This window comes from Lepidochelys kempii, chromosome 4 (assembly GCF_965140285.1).
Source record: "Lepidochelys kempii isolate rLepKem1 chromosome 4, rLepKem1.hap1, whole genome shotgun sequence".
NCBI classification, from domain to species: Eukaryota; Metazoa; Chordata; order Testudines; family Cheloniidae; genus Lepidochelys; species Lepidochelys kempii.
Window position 1 is genome coordinate 73,672,118 of NC_136383.1, and position 22,645 is coordinate 73,694,762.

General features: G+C 42.8%; 1 protein-coding gene across 7 annotated transcripts in view; it reads left to right on the forward strand.

The window, feature by feature from the left end:
- WDR17 (WD repeat domain 17) overlaps positions 1–22,645 on the forward strand; it is a 121,355-nt gene that overhangs the window by 42,119 nt on the left and 56,591 nt on the right. For 6 of the 7 annotated variants that reach the window (XM_073341675.2, XM_078852511.1, XM_073341677.2 and 3 more), the window contains 3 exons: positions 4,972–5,100; positions 13,295–13,478; positions 15,690–15,920. In XM_073341675.2, coding sequence (XP_073197776.2) covers positions 4,972–5,100; positions 13,295–13,478; positions 15,690–15,920 — 544 coding nt within the window. The remainder of the gene's footprint in view (positions 1–4,971; positions 5,101–13,294; positions 13,479–15,689; positions 15,921–22,645) is intronic. The other variant, XM_073341679.2, reaches the window with a different exon arrangement.

Here is a 22,645-nt window from a genome sequence, read left to right on the forward strand (position 1 = left end):
ATGCTTAACTAATAGTAATTAGTACTCAATCTCCCCTTAAATACCTGAAGCCCCCACTACTGTAATCTCTCTAAGGGCTTGTCTACACTTGCAAGTTTTGTTGCCAAAAACTGGATTTTGGCGACAAAACAGCAATAGCGTACAATACTGCAAGGTCACTTCTTTAAAAAAAAACAAACCCTAGTTTTGGCAACAAAAAACTTACACCCCTGCGAGAGACTTTTGTCTTTTCCCCTCCCTTTATTGTCGACAAACAGCCAGTATAGAAACCGCAGGGGTTTTTTTCAATTTTATTGGCCTCCAGAAAGTATCCCCTAATTCCCATGCTGTCACTCTGGTCAGTGGTTTGAACTCCACTGCCCTGCAGCCAACCCACCCCTCCCCCTTGCAAGCCCCAGGACTTTTAAATCTCATTTTCTGTTTGCTGGCTTCCCAGAGGAGCTTCCCAGGTGTCTTCCCAGGTCAGCATGGCTGACTATCGCACCAAACGCACTCCTGCTTGGACCACCGCTGAGTTGGATCTGATCAGTGTATGGGGAGAGGAGTCTGTTCAGTCGCAGCTGCGAGTGACCCATAGGAATCAGGACACATATGGGCAAATTTCTCAAGGCTTGTGCTAAAAGGGCTATGATCGGGACACGCAGCAGTGCAGAGCGAAGATAAAGGAACTGAGGCAGGCGTACCATAAGGCACGGGAGGCGAACCATCACTCCAGTGATGCATCTAAGACCTGCCGCTTCTATAAGGAGCTGAATGCTATCTTCAGTGGTGACCCCACTGCTGATTGCCGTGTGGATACTTCGCATGCAGCTGAAAGAGGGGGTAACCTGGAGGCTGAAATCGTGGATGAAGAAGTCAAGCTAGAAGAGGATGCGGTGCTCCCAGCGGGGTTGCCCAGTGGGGCAGACAGTTAGGAACTTTTCTCCACTCCGGAAGAGCTCAGTGGGGAACAGGAAGCAGATGAGTCTTTGGGTAAGTTGCTGTGGCTTGTGTTGGGAATCGAAAAGTGTGAGGCAGGTAGTGTTTTCTGTGAGCTGGACATTGCCTTGTGTAGCTAATCTGCATGGCCAACCAGGGTGTCAATGGACATCGAGACCTGCAGGGAATCCTCCAGAGAGAAGCTCTGGAAAGTTTCCAAGAGGTACTTGTTAATCCTCTGCCACAGATTCCAATGGATTGCAGCCTTGTTAGCTCCCCCATTGTAGGAAACTACTATGCCATTTAGCAATCACTGGAGCTGACTCACCATGATTGGAGTGCTCGCAGAGCTGTGTGTTTGCCTAGAGTCTCAGAGAGAAAGTGATTTCTACTAGCAAAATGCCCTTTTTACTAAAAACAAAAGGAGTACTTGTGGCACCTTAGAGACTAACAAATCTATATGCTCAAACACGGCTGCTACTCTGAAACCTGTCACTTTTTACTAAAACGTTTCATTCGTTTGCTGGAATGTAACAATCCCTCTTCTGTTCAGCACAGACCTTGAAGAACACATCACGCACCCCTGCGGACTGGCTGCGGCAGATAAGAAAAAAACCTAGGCACAGCAAAGAAGACGTGTTCCGCGAGGTTCTACAGCGTGATGAGTCAGACATGGGAACAGAGAGAGTGCTGGGAAACTGAAAGGCAGGACAGAAAAGAGAGTGCTGCTTTTGCTAGGCAAGAGACAGCGCGGATGATAAAAGTTATGGAGGATCGGACAGAGATGCTCAAGTCATTGATACAGCTGCAGACTGAGCAGATCTGAGTTAGAGCGCCACTGCAGGAGATTCACAATTCTTTGCCAGCCCCACCCTCCTCTATGCCCACACATCCCTTTTCACTTCACAGCACTCCTGAGTTTCCCCATCACTCCACCCCCTCTCACAGCTTGCACAATGATCACTGGAGCAACACACAGTTGTGAGGTTTTACCCTTTTTAACAATAGATAAAGGCTAAGGTATTTAATGGTACAGAATTTTTATTCTGTGTGCAGCATGCGGCTATGACCATGGGAATATTATCCTCAGTAAGGTCTAGTCTGCCATTTAAACACCTCCAGCGAGCTTTCAAACGGCCAAAGGCACATTTGACTACCATGCGGCACCTGCTCAGCCTGTTGTTAAAACGCTCCTTGCTGCTGTCCAGGTGCCCTGTGTAAGGTTTCATGAGCCAGGGCTGTAAGGTGATCCACAAGCACCTGCAACACCATGGAGAAGTATCCCTTCCTATTGATGTATTCAGAGACAAGGTGGTCTGGTGCTAAAATTGGAATGTGTGTGCCATCTATCGCCCTGCCAGTTAGGGAAACCCATCTCTGCAAAGCCATCCACTATTTCATGCACGTTTTCCAGAGTCACGGTCCTTTGCAGCAGGATGCGATTTGTTGCCCTGCACACTTGGAGTAATATAGCCCCAAAAGTGGATTTTCCTACTCAAATTGATTTGCAACTGAGTGGTAGCAGTCTGGATTCGCCAGCTTCTACACACCGATTGCAACACGCTTCTCTACCGGAAGGGCAGATATCAATCTGGTGTCCTTGCACCACAGGTCGGGGGACAGCTCAGCACATAGCTGCATGAAGGTTGCTTTATGCATCCTAAAGTTCTGTACCCACTGGTCGTCATCCCACACCTGCGTGACAATGCGATCCCACCAAACCAATATTTCCCTATCCCAAAAGTGACAGTCTACTGTATACAGCTGCTCTGTGAATACACAAAGCACTGATAAGTTGCTGCCATCCATATCACGCTCGGGTGCCTGTGATTCATCCTTTGCTAACTTTGTAACTCTGCGAGTAACTGTGCTGCCATGTGCAATGTCCTCACGACAGCTAACAGTGCATAGGAGAGAAGTGCAGGATCCATCCTCTCTCACTGCAGATTTTGGCGTGCACTACAAAAGAATGACCGTTGGAAAAATGGTGCGAAAGGAAGACAGAGACCTTTGGAGGGGTGGGACACAAAGCGGTGCAGGACGGTACATTTTGCACATCCCAGGATGCACCGCGCTCCGTTTCCGCATTCCCAGATGGTGACGGATGGTGTCGCCAGGCACTGTGGGATACATATCCACAGTCCATTCCTCTTGCTGTCGACAAAGGTGCCCAAAATGTGGACATGATCTGTTGACAGAGGGAGCAAATGTAGACACACTTTGGCAACTTCGTTTTTGTCGATTTTTCCTTGGTGACATTAGTTTCATTGAAAACACTTGCAAGTGTAGATAAGCCCTAAGTCACTTTGGAGTTTGGATCTGTCATCATGTGTGTTTGCTATCCCTCCAGTTTTGGTATCCTCTGCAAATTTAATCCTGGTTGAAATTATGCCAGAGAAACGCACAAAAAGAAAGGCATGAAGCAATGAAGTTGTGTGTTTTGGAATCCCTAAAGTGTCCTAGTCTGGATTAGTCCTACACTAGTAGGAATTTTCACTGCTTGGAAACTAGAGAGACAAGATGGGTGAAGTACTGTCTTTTATTGGACCAACTTCTGATGGTGAAAGAGACAAGTTTTTGAGCTACAAAGAGCTCTTCTTCAGGCAAGCTTGGAAAATGACAGATGCTTCATACTAAGACCGAAATGGAAGCACTTGGAAGTGCTCTGTGGACTAATGGTGGCTGTGAAACGCCACTGATCTAGAGTGCAAAGGATTTCTCTCTCTGTCTCACCTCCCTCCCCTCCCCCATCACTTGGACCATTGATTAATTCATATTTTTACAAAACCTACTATTTCTCATTTAAAAAATTAAATGGGGGCACATGGTCAACTCATGAAAAGTGCCTGTGGATGGGAATTGCACAGCTAATGCACCATGTGTTGAGTTGAGAATATACTTCACTGTTCTTAAAGAACTGTCAAAATATTTTAATCTTCATATTAAATATAAGTTCTATGTATTAATAGAAATGAAAATTGTTTGGGAATTTTTAAGGCATCACTACACTTCATTAGTAAACTGTATCTTCCAATGAGAGTGTGATTGAGGTATCATACCCTCGTTTGTTTTACGCTGCAGTAATTAATTTGTGCGGAGGAATAGAGGTTAAGTGGTTTGTTTTTTGCAATTGCTCTCAGTATAGCAAAGATGATTTATGTGCAGATGTGTGCTGTCTTGGTCATGGGGCACTATATGAAGGGTATGAATGGGCTTAGTCACTATCTCATCCCTGACAAAACTAGTAACTCAGACACAATAACAAAGCATAAATCTCATCTCAAACTTCTTTCCTGAACTTGGTTTTCCCTGTGCGACCTATTCTCTCCACAGAGCCATTCCCATAATGGTTCAGCAGTACTTCTGCAGCTTTATTCATGTGTCTAATACCTACTAACAAGGTGGGTCAACAGGAGAGTCTTGTTACAAAACGTAAGACTGTGTCCACAAAGATGTTTAATGATACGTTAACATATGTCAGTTGTCTTCCTATTTATTTTTCCTGATGCATTTTAAAATCTTTTATTGTAGATGTAGAATACTGAGAAGATATGAAAAATTACCTTTTCATGGCTCCAGAGGGAAAGAGTAGGAATTAAATAATTAGCCCGTAGTGGTTTAAAAATTCAAGAAGAAATATATGTTGCTTAATTTATTTTACATTGAGATGTTTGGCACACGATGTATTTTACCTGCACATTTTTGTGGGGAATTAGATTTAAGAATAGAAAATGTTGAATTTTACTACAGAAGATAAAAAGAAATACTGGGACAGATCCTCAGCTGTTCTAAATCAGCATAGCTCTATTGTCTTCAGTTGTCTCTTCCTGCATGTATGTTTGCCAATGACCTTAAACCCCTTTCCTTGCATAGTATGACTATCTGTGTGGTTTTATTCCTGGTATATTCATTGTATCTTAGAAAACATATGACCTTGATTTATAAAATTAAAGGATATATTTTTAAACATACTGTTGAACGAAAGTGCATTGTTAGCTCATTAAAAAAGTGTCCTGTCTCTATTTCTCAGTTCCATAAATTTATTTTTTATAGGCAAAGATGTCACAGGTTAAGCAAGTGGGCCTTTTAGCTGCTGGATGTCAGCCTTGGAATAAAGATGTATGTGCTGCTAGTGGGGACAGATTTGCTTATTGTGCCACACTTGCTATTTATATTTACCAGGTAAGATTACTTTTTTCTCAAAAGACTACTTACTTTAGAACATTGTTCTTTGCTTTCTCCTTCACGTTCATCCCTTTCAAAAAATGTTCTTGTTGTAGTTTTGAAGTGTGATTATAGTCAGAAAAGTGACTGTGTAGAACTGGCATCTTTTTACTCAACAGATCTACTTCAAAACACTTAAAAACAATATTGTTACAATTTGTTACTCAGGTCAGCTTTGCAGAGCCAGTGTAGGTATGAGAGACGGAGCAAGATTCCATGCTGGCTTGTGCATCACCATCAGAATTGTGTAGCACTGATAATAGGGTGACCAGACATCCCAGTATTATCAGGACAGTCCCGATTTTAACCCATTTGTCCCACTTTCTGACTGCACATCAGTCAGAACACCCTTTGTCCCGCTATCAGGGAGGACTGCTCACCATCACCGCCAAAGTCCCAGGGCTGGCATGGCGGCGCTTCCTGGGGAAGCTCCCGGCGACTCGCACGCCCTCCTGCCCACCAACAGGAGTCTGCAGAGCGGGCGGCTCCTGGGCACAGAGGCGGAGGGGGTCTCCGTGTGCTGCATCAGCTCCCTCCTGCCCAATCAGAGCTGCGGGGGCCGGGCTTGCAGGCGCAGGTGTAGTGTAGTAAAGTGCTCTCTGTCGTAATGTGCTACTTACGGTGTACTGAGCATGCTCAGTTCATCTGAGCATGCTCAGTACATCTGCTGAAGCCACTGCCCTTCACCCTGCCCTTATTAGCTGTAGGATTCTGCGGACTGCTTTTGACAGGGGTTAAAAAGTGGCAAAGAAGGCGAATCGGAGCAGGGGGGTGGCCAGGGTCTGAGCGGGGGGGTGGAAATTTACTGGTCAGGGGGGTCAAGCAGCTGGAGGCAGCATTAGGAGAGGGGCTAAAGGGCAAAATCAGGAATGAGGGGGGGAGGAGGAAGAGTTAAGCCCAGGAGTGAGGCTCTGGCAGAGGGTGTCAGAGGGCAAAACCCAGCACAGGCAGGGGCACAGGGGGTAGCATTTACCCCAGTGGGACTGAGACACCAGTGCTTTGCAAAAATGATGGGGGGCAAAGGGGCTTTTTTTATTTCCCCTCTCAACATTGGCTTCCCAGGGCTGGGTTCTTAAAGGCACAGACATCCCAATGCCTAGTCAATGCAACTCCTCTTTGTCTTATCTAACCTACTGAGGCTATGTCTACACAACAAAGTTCAAAGCGTTGCCGCAGGTGCCAGTGCTCCTGGTAATCCACCTCAATGAGGGGATTAGCTCTGAGCACTGGGAGCCGAGCCTATCCACACTAGCGCTTTAAAGCGCTCAAACTTGCTGGGCTGGGGGGGGGGTGATTTTTCACACCCCTGAGGCAGCAAGTTAGAGTGCTTTACCTTGCCAGTGTAGCTAATCCCTGAGATTTAATTCAGTGAAACATTTAACATATATCCCCTCAGAAACAAAGAATCCCTTATCACTGTATGATTGCAGAGTCTCCTAGCAGTTTCCCAAGTTTTTATCTGCTGCTGGGATTCCCTGAATTCCCTGAATTTTTAAATTTAACTTTTTCTTCTCATTTTAGAGCTGACTGAATTTCTGGCCTAGTGTCAAAACTTTGTTCTAAGTCAATCCACCAATGGGGATTGCAGTTTTGCAACTGTTATTTTGCCTTTCAGTTTAGCCCTTAGTGTTTTTCCTCATGCCATTGTGTACAACTTGATTCTCAAATATTCAATAAAGGCAGTATACTATCTCCTATAATGTCTTTCTTCCTGGAAAAAAAAATATTTTTGTAATTTTTGCAGAAAATTAGAACTGCCATCGTGGGTCAGACCAATAGTCCGCCTAATCTAGTATCCTGTCTTGTGACTGTGGCCAATGCCAGGTGCTTCTAAGGGAATGATCAGACCAGGCAACGACTCACTGAACCATCCAATTGTCCAGTCCCAGCATCTGGCAGTCAAAGGATGGTTTAGGGACATGTAGAGCTTGGGCCTGCATCCCTGATTATCTTGGCTAATAGCCAATGTACTTATCCCGAGGGACTGATCTAATTCTTTGTTCAACCCATTCATAGTTTTGCCTTTCAGAATATAATGAACACACATCTACAACCCTAAGATGCCTTTACAACAACAAGAATTCTAAAATCATGAGTTATACACCCTCGAGTCAAGAAATTTTAATAAATACATGATATCTTTTTTTTTTATGTGCCTCTTTGTTCCTGAGCCTGTAGGGTGCAGTAAGGCCAGTTCCAATGCCTTGAGCCTAAACACCTGTATGAATCTTAGTCTACCCTCATACTGTTCCTGTTACCTCTCCCAAACATTTAATATACCTAAGGCCATATCTACACTTTAAGTGTGTGTTAACTCAAGTTATGTCAGCATAGAGTCACTACGGTTACTATGTCTACCCCCAACCCTCTAAACCCACCTTGCCTCAGTGGCTACTGCCAATCATCATCTAGCCCCTGCTCACTGGGGCAGACTGCAGTCTGTAACGGCCACTCGTCATTAGCAAGGGGTTAGGACCTGCTGCCTTTGCCTATCCCCAGGCTGCCCCTCTGCAGCCGCAGTACTTTTTCATAGGCCTTCATCAAGACCTGCAGCCTGGGGGTTTACCAGGCTGGAGCTCCCCTTGCCCTTCCCCAGCACTGCTCCACTTCAGGTACCTTCCTCCCCTTCCCACTCCAGGGCTAGAGTGAGACTTCTCCAGCTTCTGGCCCACAGCCCTCTTATCAGGGCCAGCTGGGCCCTAATTGAGCTGGCCACAGCTGTGGCTGCTTCCCCCAATCAGCCTAGCTTGGCTGCTTTTAACCCGTGCTTATTGGAGTGGGGAAGCCACCCCACTACAGGCACAGACACAACTTATAGTGATATGCCCCGTGAGGGTTAATGTGTATAAATTAGGTATGTTGGCAACAAGAAGAAAGTCAAGGAAAGTGTGGGCCCCTTACTGAACGAGGGAGGCAACTTAGTGACAGAGGATGTGGAAAAAGCTAATGTACTCAATGCTTTTTTTGCCTCTGTCTTCACGAACAAGGTCAGCTCCCAGACTACTGCACTGGGCAGCACAGCCTGGGGAGGAGGTGACCAGCCCTCTGTGGAGAAAGAAGTGGTTCAGAACTATTTAGAAAAGCTGGACGAGCACAAGTCCACGGGGCCGGATGCACTGCTTCCGAGGGCGCTAAAGGAGTTGGCGGATGTGATTGAAGAGCCATTGGCCATTATCTTTGAAAACTCATGGTGACTGGGGGAGGTCCTGGATGACTAGAAAAAGGCTAATGTAGTGCCAGCCTTTAAAAAAGGGAAGGAGGAGGATCCGGGGAACTACTGGTCAGTCAGCCTCACCTCAATCCCTGGAAAAATCATGGAGCAGGTCCTCAAGGAATCAATTCTGAAGCACTTAGAGGAGAGGAAAGTGATCAGGAACAGTCAGCATGGATTTACCAAGGGAAAGTCATGCCTGACTAACCTAATTGCCTTCTATGACGAGATCACTGGCTCTGTGGATGAGGGGAAAGAAGTGCACGTGTTATTCCTTGACTTTAGCAAAGCTTTTGACATGGTCTACCACAGTATTCTTGCCAGCAAGTTACAGAAGTATGGGCTGGATGAATGGACTATAAGGTGGATAGAAAGCTGGCTAGATCGTCAGGCTCAATGGATAGTGATCAATGGCTCCATGTCTATTTGGCAGCTGGTATCAAGCGGAGTGCCCCAAGGGTCGGTCCTGGGGCTGGTTTTGTTCAATATCTTCATTAATGATCTGGAGGATGGTGTGGACTGCACCCTCAGCAAGTTTGCAGATGACACTAAACTGGAAGGAGTGGTAGATACGCTGGAGGGTAGGGATGGGATATAGAGGGCCCTAGACAAATTAGAGGATTGGGCCAAAAGAAATCTGATGAGGTTCAACAAGGATAAGTGCAGAGTCCTGCACTTAGGATGGAAGAATCCCATGCACTGCTACAGACTAGGGACCGAATGGCTCAGCAGCAGTTCTGCAGAAAAGGACCTAGGGGTTACAGTGAACGAGAAGCTGGATATGAGTCAACAGTGTGCCCTTGTTGCCAAGAAGGCTAACAGCATTTTGGGCTGTATAAGTAGGGGCATTGCCAGCAGACCAAGGGACGTGATCATTCCCCTCTATTCAACATTGGTGAGACTTCATCTGGAGTACTGTGTCCAGTTTTGGGCCCCACACTACAAGAAGGATGTGGAAAAATTGGAAAGCGTCCAGCGGAGGGCAACAAAAATGATTAGGGAACTGGAACACATGACTTATGAGGAGAGGCTGAGGGAAGTGGGATTGTTTAGTCTGCAGTAGAGAAGAATAAGGGGGGATTTGATAGCTGCTTTCAACTACCTGAAAGGGGATTCCAAAGAGGATGGCTCTAGACTGTTCTCAGTGGTAGCAGATGACAGAACGAGGACTAATGGTCTCAAGTTGCAGTGCGGGAGGTTTAGGTTGGATATTAGGAAAAACTTTTTCACTAGGAGGGTGGTGAAGTACTGGAATGGGTTACCTAGGGAGGTGGTGGAATCTCCTTCCTTAGAGGTTTTTAAGGTCAGGCTTGAGAAAGCCCTGGCTGGGATGATTTAGTTGGGGATTGGTCCTGCTTTGAGCAGGGGGTTGGACTAGATGACCTCCTGAGGTCCCTTCCAACCTTGATATTTTATGATTCTACAATTAGATTCCAGGGCCTTGTACCATCCAGAAACATATGCAACAGCGACAGGTCCTACTTTGCTAAAAAAGGGACATCTGATGTAGCTAATTGCTACAGATAGCAGCCTCAGGTACGTGTGGTGTGAGAAACTGCTGTCTGTAGGAATTAGCTTCGTCCGATTGCAGTGTTACAGGTAGCACATCCCTGCAGATGGCAGTTTCTTGTGTGTGTGTGTCTGTAAATGCTATCTGTAGGACCAGGCTACCTGCAGCAGTGTTAGGTACTACTTTGCTAAAAAAGGACATCTGCTGTAGCTAATTCAAGCAGTCTCACATGTAAAACCAAACTGATAGCTTTCTTTAACAGTGTAACAAGCCTTGTGGATGGGGAGGGAAGTGGTTGACATGGTCTATCTTGCCTTTAGTAAGGCTTTTCATACGGTCTCCCATGACCTTCTCATAAACAAACTATGGAAATGCAACCTAGATGGAGCTAAAATAAGATGGGTGCAAAACTAGTCGGAAAACAGTTCCAATAGTAGTTATCAGTGATTCACAGGTGGAAAGGGCATAACGAGTGGTGTTCTCCAGGGATCAGTTCTGGATAAGTTTCTATTCAAAATCTTAATCAATGATTGAGATAATGGCATAGAGAGTACAATTATAAAATTTGTGAATGATAACAAGCTGGATGCATACAAAATGGGAAATGACTTCCTAGGAAGGAGTACTATGGAAAGGGATCTGGGGGTCCTAGTGGACCACAAGCTGAATACGAGTACTGTGGAAAGGGATCTAGGGGTCCTAGTGGACCACAAGCTGAATACGAGTACTGTGGAAAGGGATCTAGGGGTCCTAGTGGACCACAAGCAGAATATGAGTGAACAGTGTAAAGCTGCTGCAAAAAAACAGATCACTCTGGGATGTCCGCTCTACTCCGCGCTGATTAGGCCTCAGCTGGTGTATTGTGTCCAGTTCTGGGCACCACATTTCAGGAAAGATGTGGACAAATTGGAGAGAGTCCAGAGAAGAGAGAGAGGAAAAAAGTAAGGTCTAGAAAACATGACCTATGAGGGAAGTAGCATCTTTTTACAAAAGCTGTTTCTTACAATCTGTACGTATAAATAACTACTACAGATAGCACATTTCTACACACACCAATTTCACATACACTATAGTGCAAGAAACTACTACTGTAGGCATTTGCCACATCAGGTAGCCGTTTACTACAATAGCAGTTTCTTACAATCTATAACATATCAGTAACTGTTGGAGATTATTACATGGAGCAGTTTAATACACTACACCGGCAGTGAGCAGAGAGCCCTCCCCCCCCACCCAACCCAACCCAATCCTAGGAGCCAGAGGGACCTGCTGGGTGCTTCCTGGGAGCTGCCCCAGGTAAGCACTGCTGGGACTCCCCACCTCGCTCCCGGGCAGGTCCCTCTGGCTCTTAGAGTCGGGGCGAGGGGGCAGGCGGCTCTCTGCGCGCTGCTGGCGCCTTCAAGCCCCACTCTACAGCTCCGTCAGCTCCCATTGGTATTTTTCCTGGCCAGTGGGAGCCACAGAGCTCGCACTTGTGGTGGGTGCAGCACGTGGAGAGTCTGGAGACCCCCCATGCCACTCTGACCCTAGGAGTCAGAGACCTCCCAGCAGGGCTGGTGACTGCAGCCAGGGAAGGGGGCAGGATGTGATAGAGTGAGTGTCTGGGAGATGTGTGTGGGGTGCTGGGCTTTGAGGGTGTGGAGGGCGCTGGGCAGTGGGGGAGGTTTGTGTGTTTTGGGGTACTAGGCAGTGGGGGCCTGTTGGGGGTGCTGGGCAGTGGGGGAGATCTTTGTGTGTTAGGGCACTGGGCAGTGGGGGTCTGTGTGGGGCATTGTTTAGTTGTGGTGGTGGGGCTGTGGGGAAAGGCACTGGGAGGGAGGGAGGAAACCTGTGCCCTTGGCCCCGTGGCTTCTGCTGGGGACTGGAGCTGGGGCCTTGAGTCCTTGCCCCGTGACTTGTGGTGCGGGCTGCAGCAGGGGCCATACACCCCTCTTGCAGCTTCCTAGGGCTGTGCGCCCCCTCTCATGGCTCCAGTTGGGGCTGTGCACCCGTGGCTCTCTTTCCCCCCCCCCCACACACACACCACCCCCTTCGCCCAATCAATGTGTCCTGATATTTCACTCTTGCGATCTGGTCACCCTAACTGATAAGGAAATGTCAGGATTAGATTTACTTGCATGCTCTCCCTTAAATGAAACATAGTGGGGAAACAGGAAGTGGGCCCCGGAGGGTTCCTGGTGTATTCTGATGAGACTGAGCTGGTGTGGAGTGAGTGCAAGCTGCATTTGTTTGTTTTTTATATTAACTTTAATAAAACCCCAGTTTTAAATCCATCTCTGGCTTGGGAGTGTAACAATTGTTCATAATAGGATAAAACATCTCTGCAGCAAATAGAGTACGTGAGGTGCATATTATGGAGCGGAAGTGAGGGGATAAACTGAAGCTTTGCCCACTGCCTCTGGGCTGTGGAGTACTAACCATTGCTTCTACTGCCAAAAAAATGAGTATTAAAAATGACATACAATATATAGTTAAAATTATAGAATCCATGAATACAATATGTAGTCCAACGAAGCCTTGTATATCAGAGATTCTCCCTGGGTCATTTCCCCTTCTTTGCTATACTAAACCAAAAAAGCCAGCTAAGGAAACTGAACCACAAAATATACATGAAAGTAATATTAATAGTTTGACTTAAGGTGAAAAAATCAGAGTTAAATCTTTACGAAGTCTTTAATCAATCATGTTCTGTTAATATGAGACAAACGTTGGTTGATCTTACACACTATAAATGCTGGAGCTTCTGGATTTGAAGGGTTGGATACACATTAGTGGCACTAAATAAAGGTTCCTGGAGATTATGTTGATTGCTCAATATTGCAAACATCCACTGAGTTCATTCAAAGCAAGATCAGACCCACTGTATTTTATAAATCACTATATCATGAGTAAATGTTTTAGGTTGCTTCAATAGCTTTCCATTAATTCCAGTGTCAAATTGTTATTTGTCTATGATTAGAGAAAGGTTCCAGGCATCATAAATTCTGTTCCAGCTCTGCCACTGATTGGCCGTGTTACGTAGGTCAAATATCTTTGCGCTCCAGTTTAGCCATCTGTAAAACAGGTGTAATACCTGTAAAGTACTTTAAAATTCTGATATGAACAGTGCTATAGAAATGAAATAAAAGAAGTTACTATATGAAACACATTGAAATATTTTTAGGGGGGAGAGGAGGGGCTTAACTGAATATTGACATCTTTTCCCTGCAATTAAAATTTATATGGATCTAGCTTATTAAAGTTGCAAATACTCAGACTTGTTAAATGCAGTGGAAATCAAGTTGTAGTCTTTTAAGTATGGTAAGCTTCATATTCTTGTCCATTAGTGACTTGAGCTGCTATACTATGCAACTTAGCAATAAATGCCATAGATATTAAGTGAGTTTACTGAAATTTGAGTATCTAAAATAAATTTGTGTATTTTTTTTCAGTTGGATCACCGATACAATGAATTCAAACTCCGGGCAATTATGTCTGAGCATAAGAAGACAATCACAGCAATAGCTTGGTGTCCCCACAACCCTGACATGTTTGCAAGTGCCAGTGCAGATAACTTAGTGATCATTTGGAATGTGGCTGAACAAAAAGCTGTTGCAAAACTGGACAGTACAAAAGGTATCTGAGACTCAGAGGTTTATTTCTTATACCTCTTCATCTTTGAAATAGCAGAAATACTCGCAATGTACTAAATGTTGAATGGTTGGTAGAGAAGGTTTTAGAAGTTGAACAGTTATACATGGAGCACAAAATTCTTTAGCCTCCCTTCTACTGTAGTTCATTGTAGAATATGATAAAACACAGTGTTTTTGTACATTGTTCTGAACTATATAGTAATTGCTGAAAAACTGAACTTTTCCACTCTTCTTACAGCAAAAGCAGCCTTTCAAAATGCCTTATACTCAGGGCACATTTACTTGTTTGTTTTTTATTGGCAAGTAAAATAGTATCAATTATCACCAGTCATCATAGTGAAATGTAGGCAGTTACGATTTATGACTTGGATGTGAATTTTCATGGCAGTTTTGCAAGGCTGAACACAAGTAAAATCTGGTCTACAACAAAGGCTGCTGTTCAGATGAGGCCATTTACTAATAATGATCACACTTCAATTCTAAATGGTAGGTTTTGGTTCAGTTTAGATAAACATCCTAATGTGCAGCTAGCTCTTCTCAAAAGTATGAAACTGTTCATCCTATTCTCTTCCAAATGTGTTTTCCAACAGGCTGAGTGTAATAACTTCCCCTGCAACAAGCCTGAGTTCCTTCCCTGCAACCAGCTAGTGCACCCCAGGTGCTTTTCTGCAAGCAGTTTCTCCAACATGTACCTTCTACGATCCTATACCTTTTCAAGTTCTGTTAGGTCCAGAAGGTCTGGCAGCCTCTCTTGGGTTTCTCAAACTTTCTGGTGCTCTGAGGCTTCCCATTTTGTTATTTTCTAGAATATATGGCATGCCTTTGAAAACCTTACGCACTGTGAGATCTAAAGGTCACATGAAAGCACAAGTAGTGGGCAGGGAAATCTGAATTGATTCAACCCTGATAAAAATTTTACTTTTGCTCAGGATATGGGTTAAAATCACTACTGGTACTTATTTTTTAAGGACCAGTTTATCAATCCTAAATAATTACTGGATTCCATGACTGACTTTGAAAGAGATGGTTTTCATATCCCATTTATGTACCTCCTGTGTTGCTCAACACTTCTATTTTCAGACGTAAAGGGTTTTAACACAAACAGTTTATTAACTTTACACTCATATCAGATATCTCTGATGCTACTGTTACTAAAATGTACCTAAATAAAATGTGCATGAGAGGCTTGGGGAAATGTAGATTATCGAGATTGTTCTTTGATCACACCTTTCAATCTAATTTTTATGATTATGTGGAGTATTGCAGTGTGTGAAATGCTGAGGTCAAACCTACAACTTGGGATACTTGAAGTTAGGTGCCTATGTCCATATTTAAGCATCTAAATAAAAGTAATCTGATTTTCAGAAGTGCTGAGCGCCTACAGCTCCCACTGATTACAAAACTTTAAAGTTTAGGTGCAATTATCTGCTCCTGTAGTCTTAGACCAGGTGTACACTACAACTTGTTTCGGTGTGAATAAGCCACTCCCTGAGCGACATAAGTTACTCTGACCTAAGTGCTGATGTGAACAGCACTATGTCATCAGGAGAACTTCTGCTGACATAGCTACTGCTTTTTGCAGAGGTAGGTTTATTATGCCAACGGGAGAGCTCTCCTCCCGTCAGCATAGAGTGTCTTCACCAGATTCGCTACAGGGGTGCAGCTGCATCGGTGTAGCTGTGCCGATATATCGCTTCTAGTGTAGACTAGCCCACTGTGATTAGAATTCCTGGTTTTTTTTCAAAATGTAAATACATTTTGTAAAAGTTTGCATGTAGTTTTGTTTTTTAACTGATTAATAACAGTTCATTACTCTTACTGTAAGGTAAGTAATTATGTAAGGATGAACATATAGCATATAGGAGCAGGCTAATCTCCAGTCATATACATAATGCCCTTTGGCACTAGTGGAAGGTAAGCATGTTTATCACAGTATAGTCTGCTGCCATGTAGTATATAAAATTTTCACTCTTTGAAAATGCGTAAGTAGAGTTTACTTTTATGCCATACCAAGTACACACAATTGCCTATGCTTAGACTGAAGTCTGTTAAATATTTTTAACATATTACTTTACTAGTAATTTAAGATCCGTAGCTTTTCAAGACCAGTGTCAGTAATGGGCTAAGAATATTTGATAGATAGCATTCTAAATTTCAAATGCTAGTTCTTACACTTTTTCTTTAAATGTTTCAGGGGTTCCTGCCTCACTTAGTTGGTGCTGGAATGCAGGTGATGCAGTTGCATTTGTTTCCCATAGAGGCCCATTGTATATTTGGACTATCTCAGGACCAGACAGTGGGGTAGCTGTACATAAAGAAGCACATAGTTTCTTGTCAGACATTTGTCTATTTAGATGGCATCCAAAGAAGAAAGGAAAAATAGTATTTGGACACACTGATGGAAGTCTTTCTATTTTTCAACCAGGTAAAACTGTACTTGATAAAATAATTATTGACCACTGAACGATTTTTGTTGTTATATTCTCTAGTTTAGATTTTATAAAAACTTTTATATAAAATTTGTTTAGAGTATAGTAGTGTTCCTGCTCACTGCATATGACGGAAATACATCTGATTAGCTCAAGAAAATTGAGAATCTTTTGTCTTTATATTTAATCCTATTTGGTTATCAAATCAACACTGCATCTTTGAAATGTGTATAATAAGCTGATTCTGAGGGTATGATAACAACCCTCTACTCTAAACTTTTGATCTGCCACTATACTGATGTTCGCCAGGAAGTTCTGATCTCCTAATTTTATTCATTTGGATTGTTATTTGTTGAATGTTCTAACTGTTTGAATGTTCAATCCTCTTACCTTTTTTTTTGCTAAACAAATCAGCAATTGTGAACCCAGATCTAAGATTCTGTATCCCATTAAAGCATAGTAGGGCAAAGAACTGTCCTTTTAATTTATCTGTAATGCACCTAGCACATTTTTGGATGCTTTATAAATAGCACAGTGTTGTATTAAATGCACATTCCTTAAAGGAATATGTGGAGATATCCTTGGGAGTTAAGTAGTTAATTCTCTTTTTCATATGTGCCTCACTGCTTGGTGAGGAAAGATGACCCTCTGTGATGACCAGTTTTGTGTCCCGGGGTATGTATTTTTCTCTTGCTCTGACAACTGACTTTGAATATTAGGGGAGGAAGAATCTCCTCTAAACCAGATGTTAGTTTTCGGACAATGCTAAGAACCATGCTAGAATTCTTGTATTTCTCCTGCTGCTGCTCTTTGTACCAAATTAGCACTTCCAAAGGCTATACTTTCTCTGATACTATGTGTTACTTCCAGGAGTGCTGTCTCAGCCTAATGGAAAGCATCAATAAAATGAAAATATATGATTTACTGTTGGGCCATGTACACACATGTGGGTTTGGCCAAAATGATTTGAAGGTGAAAATAGGAGTAGTAGATTTGGGAATTAGATATTTCAAGAATGTAAGAAACTTGCAAAGGTAAGTAGAACTCTGGCTAACATGGCGAACAATAATGTGAGTTTTTACCACTTGATGTTGTCAAAGTCAGATTCAAGACTCACTGAATTTGTCAGACCACTCTGTTTATTAGCAAAGCGCTTTGCCAATGCACCCAGATATATGTGAGCATCTCTCTTAGGCTCAAGCTAACTTATTTATACAAATAAGCCAAAGCCAATTTAACATAAGAGACAAAAGGAAGCAGAAACTGACAAATATACATACATATCTTATATGCATACTAACGTTTACCAATCTCCTAGCTCAGTAGGAGCTCTAAGTTAATTAGTTTGAGGACCCATTGTCTCACACTCCTTAATGTTTCTCTTCCTGACAACTATATTTCAACAAACCCTTCAAGTAGCATTTCTTTAATGAATTATAATTTCAATATAATTCATTCTACTTTTACAATGTCAGCATTATTCATTACTCTTGGGGAAATCTCAGTTCCCAGCAGCATAGAATTGACTTCAGATTAAACCAAGGGGAACAGTGGGGGGCAAAAATCCTAACTTGTTTCAAGACTGATCTTGATAAGTATTTGGAGGGAATAGTATCAGGAGATTGCCTACAATGACAAGTGTCCCATCTGTGACTGCTAGTAGCAAAAATCCCCAAAGACTGGAAATTGGGCCCTAGATGTGGAGGGCTCTGAGTTACTACAGATAATTCTTTCCCAGGCATCTGGCTGGAGGGTCTTACCGGGATGCTCAGGGTTCAACAGGTTGCCATATCTGAGGGTAGGAAGGAATTTTCAGCCAGGTCAGATTGGCAGAGACCCTGTGGGTTTTTCGCCTTCCTTTGCAGCATGGGTCATTTACTGATTTAAACTAGAGTAAATGATGGATTCTCTCTAACCTGATGTCTTTAAATCGTTATTTGAGGACTACAGTATCTCAGCCACAGGTGATGGGGCTATTACAGGAGGGGATAGCTGAAGTTCTGTGTCCTGCAATGTGCAGGTCAGACTAGATGATCATGATGGTCCCTTCTGGCCTTAAAGTTTGTGCGTGTAAACACAGAGGTACAACCTACAGTTTTCTGATTAGGATTGTTTTGGTTTGAGTGAGATCATTATTACAACTTGGACTCATTCACTGGAACCTTTTTCTATAGAGTAAAATCTAGCAATTTTACATCACTCTGCTATATCTAAAATATAAATTCCACACTTTTGCATTCAAGCAGAGAATATAATTAGTTAAGTCTCGTACCCTGCAAACAGTTTAGCATGTGAGTAACTTTACTTACTGGAATAGTCCCATTATAGCAAATAGGACTACTCACAAGAGGAGAGTTAGGCTGTGCATAAGTGGATCAAACCCTTAATAAGAAGGTAAATACCAAATAGTTGCTAGGAAACCCTAATTAAGACAGTCTGAGCCAGAAGATAGTTTAGCTCTCACTGAGGATTGCTCTGATTTGAAAAATTTGCTTACAATAATAAATCTGAATATTTGAATTCACAGGATTTCTTGGATTGGCAACTGTGATGGCTACCATTGTATTACTATTATGACTTTGAAAAGAGAGAAATGGGTTGGTTTGTTTTGTTGTCTAAAAATGTAGCATAGAGCCAATAGCTGATTTTTACCCTTCTATTGATGCCACAAACACAGCCTCCCCAGGTCAACACCACACTGACCTACAGATCCAGGCTTTTCCTGTACATGGTGGAATAGCTATAAATAGTTTCCAAAATGGACAAATTTTATGATCCATCCATCTCATAAAGAAATAGACTTGACCAAGCTCACCATCTACTGTAGAAGATAATACAAAACATAATAAGGTTATATACAAGAATGGTTCATTGATACCCTGAGATCTTGGAATTCTGAAACCAGTGCAACTGAAATTAATTTTCCTAAAATAAATATTGGAGGTGTGCTGAGTTGTTTTAATGAAAAGTGGTGCATAACCCGGCCATGACTGTAGAGGCGATACATAACTGTTGATAATGGGGGGGGGGGCATAATTTATAGGTTCTGTGGGGTATGTGACCTCCCCACAGAGGTTTTCAAACTGTGAGGTGTGTCCCCTCGGGGGGGGGGGGCAGAGGAACATTTGGGGAAGGGGGCAAGTGGTGACGCTAGGTGACTCAGGCCCCAAGCCCTATGCAGTGGGCTTGGGGAGGGAGCGCCACCTTCACCCCCTGACTCATCACAGTGGGCCACCCAGTCTGGGTTTGGGGGCAAAATCAAAAAATCAGGGAGGGGGCATGTTCCCCACCGTGCTTCCCCCACACGTCACCTCTGCATGGTTGGACTATTCTGTTAAAACTGATAAGTCCATTTTATTTTCCTTGGTGGGTGTATGCACACCCTGGCAATGCTGGTGGAATGGGAACTGATATGGTTTTTATCAAATCTGGATTCTGCAATTAGAAAAATGCACTCTATCAAGGCAAAGGTTTAATCAAACATGAAAAATGCTTAGTCCACTTGAATACAATGGCAGATTGGACTGCAACAAGGAAAAGAGAAGCTACAGGTAATTTTTTGCTATTTTTACATTTCACATTTATATTTTCATGTCCTTTTGCTGAGATTCACCTTCTAGTGTCAAATCAGGGGTCTAGACCCGAGTCCTGCACAAAATCATGTGTATAACTCCAAATCCTTAACCTATCTTAAAGCCTTCTGTTTAGCACCTATAAACTTTAAATCCCTTATCTTGAGGAAAACTCCAAAACTTGATGTGGTAGATCCAGCATACAATTTTTTTTACTGTTTTTATGATTTCAGTTTATTAATTTGCTCAATATCATTAATGAATTATGAATTTGATTATATTTATTTCATCATAACTTCCTTTTTCAGATGCCACAATTGCTGCTTTGGTGTCATCCTCACAAATCAAAAGAAAAATGTACTAATTAAAACCTTCCAAAAATGAATCAGTTTGCTGTGATAAATGAGTTGCTTCTGACAGGAGATCAAGATATAATAAACTTCAAGGACGTAGATCTTACTCTGAACAACTCATTAGGAATTTTCATCAACCTACTTAAGTTTACTGTAGGACAAGATTCAACATTCAAGGATGCTCTGAAAACCATTCAGAAAACTGTGAAGTACACTTCTGCTGAAATTCAGCATGAAATAACTGATATAATGAAGAAGGTTTTGAAAGATATTGTTGAAGCTATTCAGAAAAAATAGCAATGTTAAGTTCTTCTGCCTGAAATGTGACACTACAAAGGCTGCTGTTAATGTAGAAAATGTGTCCACTGTTTTACACTACTCTGTTGAGTTCAAAGCCAAAAAGAGATTTATTGGAGTGGCCCGATAACATGGCCTCACTGCTGAAGATATTACACAATACATTTTGAAAGACCTTCATGAACTGTCTTGACCCTCAAAATACTTTGTTCTTGCTTTGATGATGTCAAAGTTATATCGGTGTGCAAAGGAGGTGTTACAAATCCTTTTACAAGAAAGATTAAACAAGCAAATACACGCACTGGTTGAACCACCAGCTACATCTGGTGGTCTCTCATGTGTCTGACAGGAACTCAACAGTGGCTGGCTTGTTCTCAAACTGTAATTTTCTATATAGTTTTTTTTTCACAGGCATGAAATGAGTATTCTGTATAAAGGCTAGCACCTGCAAAGACTCATAGAAGCAAGTTGGACTGGTCACCTGAAAACCATAGAAATAATTCACAATAATTTGGAAGAGATTCAGAGTATTCGTCGGACTTTGTGAATGAATATGGTGCAAGAGGGATGTTGGAAGTTACACAATCACTCAAATTCTTGTTCTTAGCTGAGGTTATGAGAATGATTTTGAAGGTTTTTGCTCATGTGAACAATTAGTTTCAGAAGGAAGTAATGCACCCTGCTAAAGGAGTTTAATTGATTACTATTGCCCGTGAAGAACTTCTTCAAACGTCTCTGTCTTGTTGACTTTTTCCCAGACATTTGATCAAAGTACCATGTTGTGAAAGATGTGTGTGATGAAGCATCAACATTAAGATGTGCCCCAGAAGAGCCATGGTATTGCCCGCAAAATTTCAAGAGTCCATGGTCACTGAGCACTTACCAGAATTCCAAAGTGTAAATGAGCATCAGAGGTCCCAAATTTGACAAAAATTGATTGATGAAACCAGTGAATTGCAAAGGAGATTTTCTGAGAAGAATTCCAAGTTATACAAAAGGTTGCCAGCAGTCTATTTCACCAGCTCTCCAGATATCTTGAAATTGGAATCACTGTGTGCTTTGATTTACTTGCTTGGATTAGATACTGAGAAGGTGACAGTTGAAATGGCTGTATTTAATGCACTGGTAGAAGAGAGAAATTGCAAGGGATTTTAAAAAAGAAAAGGAGTACTTGTGGCACCTTCGAGACTAACAAATTTATTTGAGCATAAGCTTTCGTGAGACTAACACGGCTGCTACTCTGAAACAAGGGATGTTAAGTTTCAGAGTAGCAGCCGTGTTAGTCTGTATTCTCAAAAAGAAAAGGAGTACAAGTGGCAGCTTAGAGACTAAACAATTTATTTGAGCATAAGCTTTCGTGAGCTACAGCTCACTTCATCGGATGCAGTCAGTGGAAAATAGAGTGAGGAGATTAATATACACCCAGAACATGAAAAAATGGGTGTTATCATGCACACTGTAAGGAGAGTGATCACTTAAGATGAGCTACTACCAGCAGGAGAGCGGGGGGGGGGGGGGGGAAGGAGGAGAAGGAGGAGATAGTGATAATCAAGGTGGGCTATTTCCAGCAGTTAACAGGAATGTCCGAGGAGCAGTGGGGGGTGGCAGGGGGAAATGCTCAAATAAATTGGTTAGTCTCTAATGTGCCACTAGTACTCCTTTTCTTTTTGCGAATACAGACTAACACGGCTGCTAATCTGAAACCTGTCATTATGCAAGGCACTGCATTTAGCCGTATGGAGTGGAAATCTATCAACTTCATGAAAAAACTTGTACAGATACAGACAGACATCATCTTCCTTTCCAAATGCGAACAGATGGACATCGTACCAAAAGGACTGAAGGTAAAAAATCCATTACCATCTACATACCACACAGAGTATGCTGACAGCTTGTGCTACATGCTCTCAAAGAAACTGCGGAACCACCTGATCAACATCCTCTACAGCAAACGGGGAAAGATTAAAAATGAGCTCTCAAAACTGGATACTCTCATAAAAAAACAACCTTCCACACAAACTTCCTCGTGGCTGGACTTACTAAAGCTAGATAAGCCATTTACAACACATACTTTGCTTCTCTATAAAAGAAAAAGGACACTAAACTATCTAAACTACTACATGCCACAAGAGGCCACAGCAATGGTTCCCTTAACCCACCCAGCAATACTGTCAATCTATCCAACTGTACTCTTAGCCCAGCAGAAGAATCTGTCCTATCTCAGGGCCTCTCCTTCTGCCCCTCCACCCCCACGAACATGATACAGTTCTGTGGTGACCTAGAATCCTATTTTGACGTCTCCGACTCAAGGAATATTTCCAACACGCCTCTTAACAACATACTAATGCACAGAGATCTTCCTACCACCACTACAAAAAGAAGGATTCTAGGTGGACTCCTCCTGAAGGTCGAGACACCAGACTGGACTTCTACATAGAGTGCTTCCACTGACGTGCACGGGCTGAAATTGTGGAAAAGCAGCATCACTTGTCCCATAAC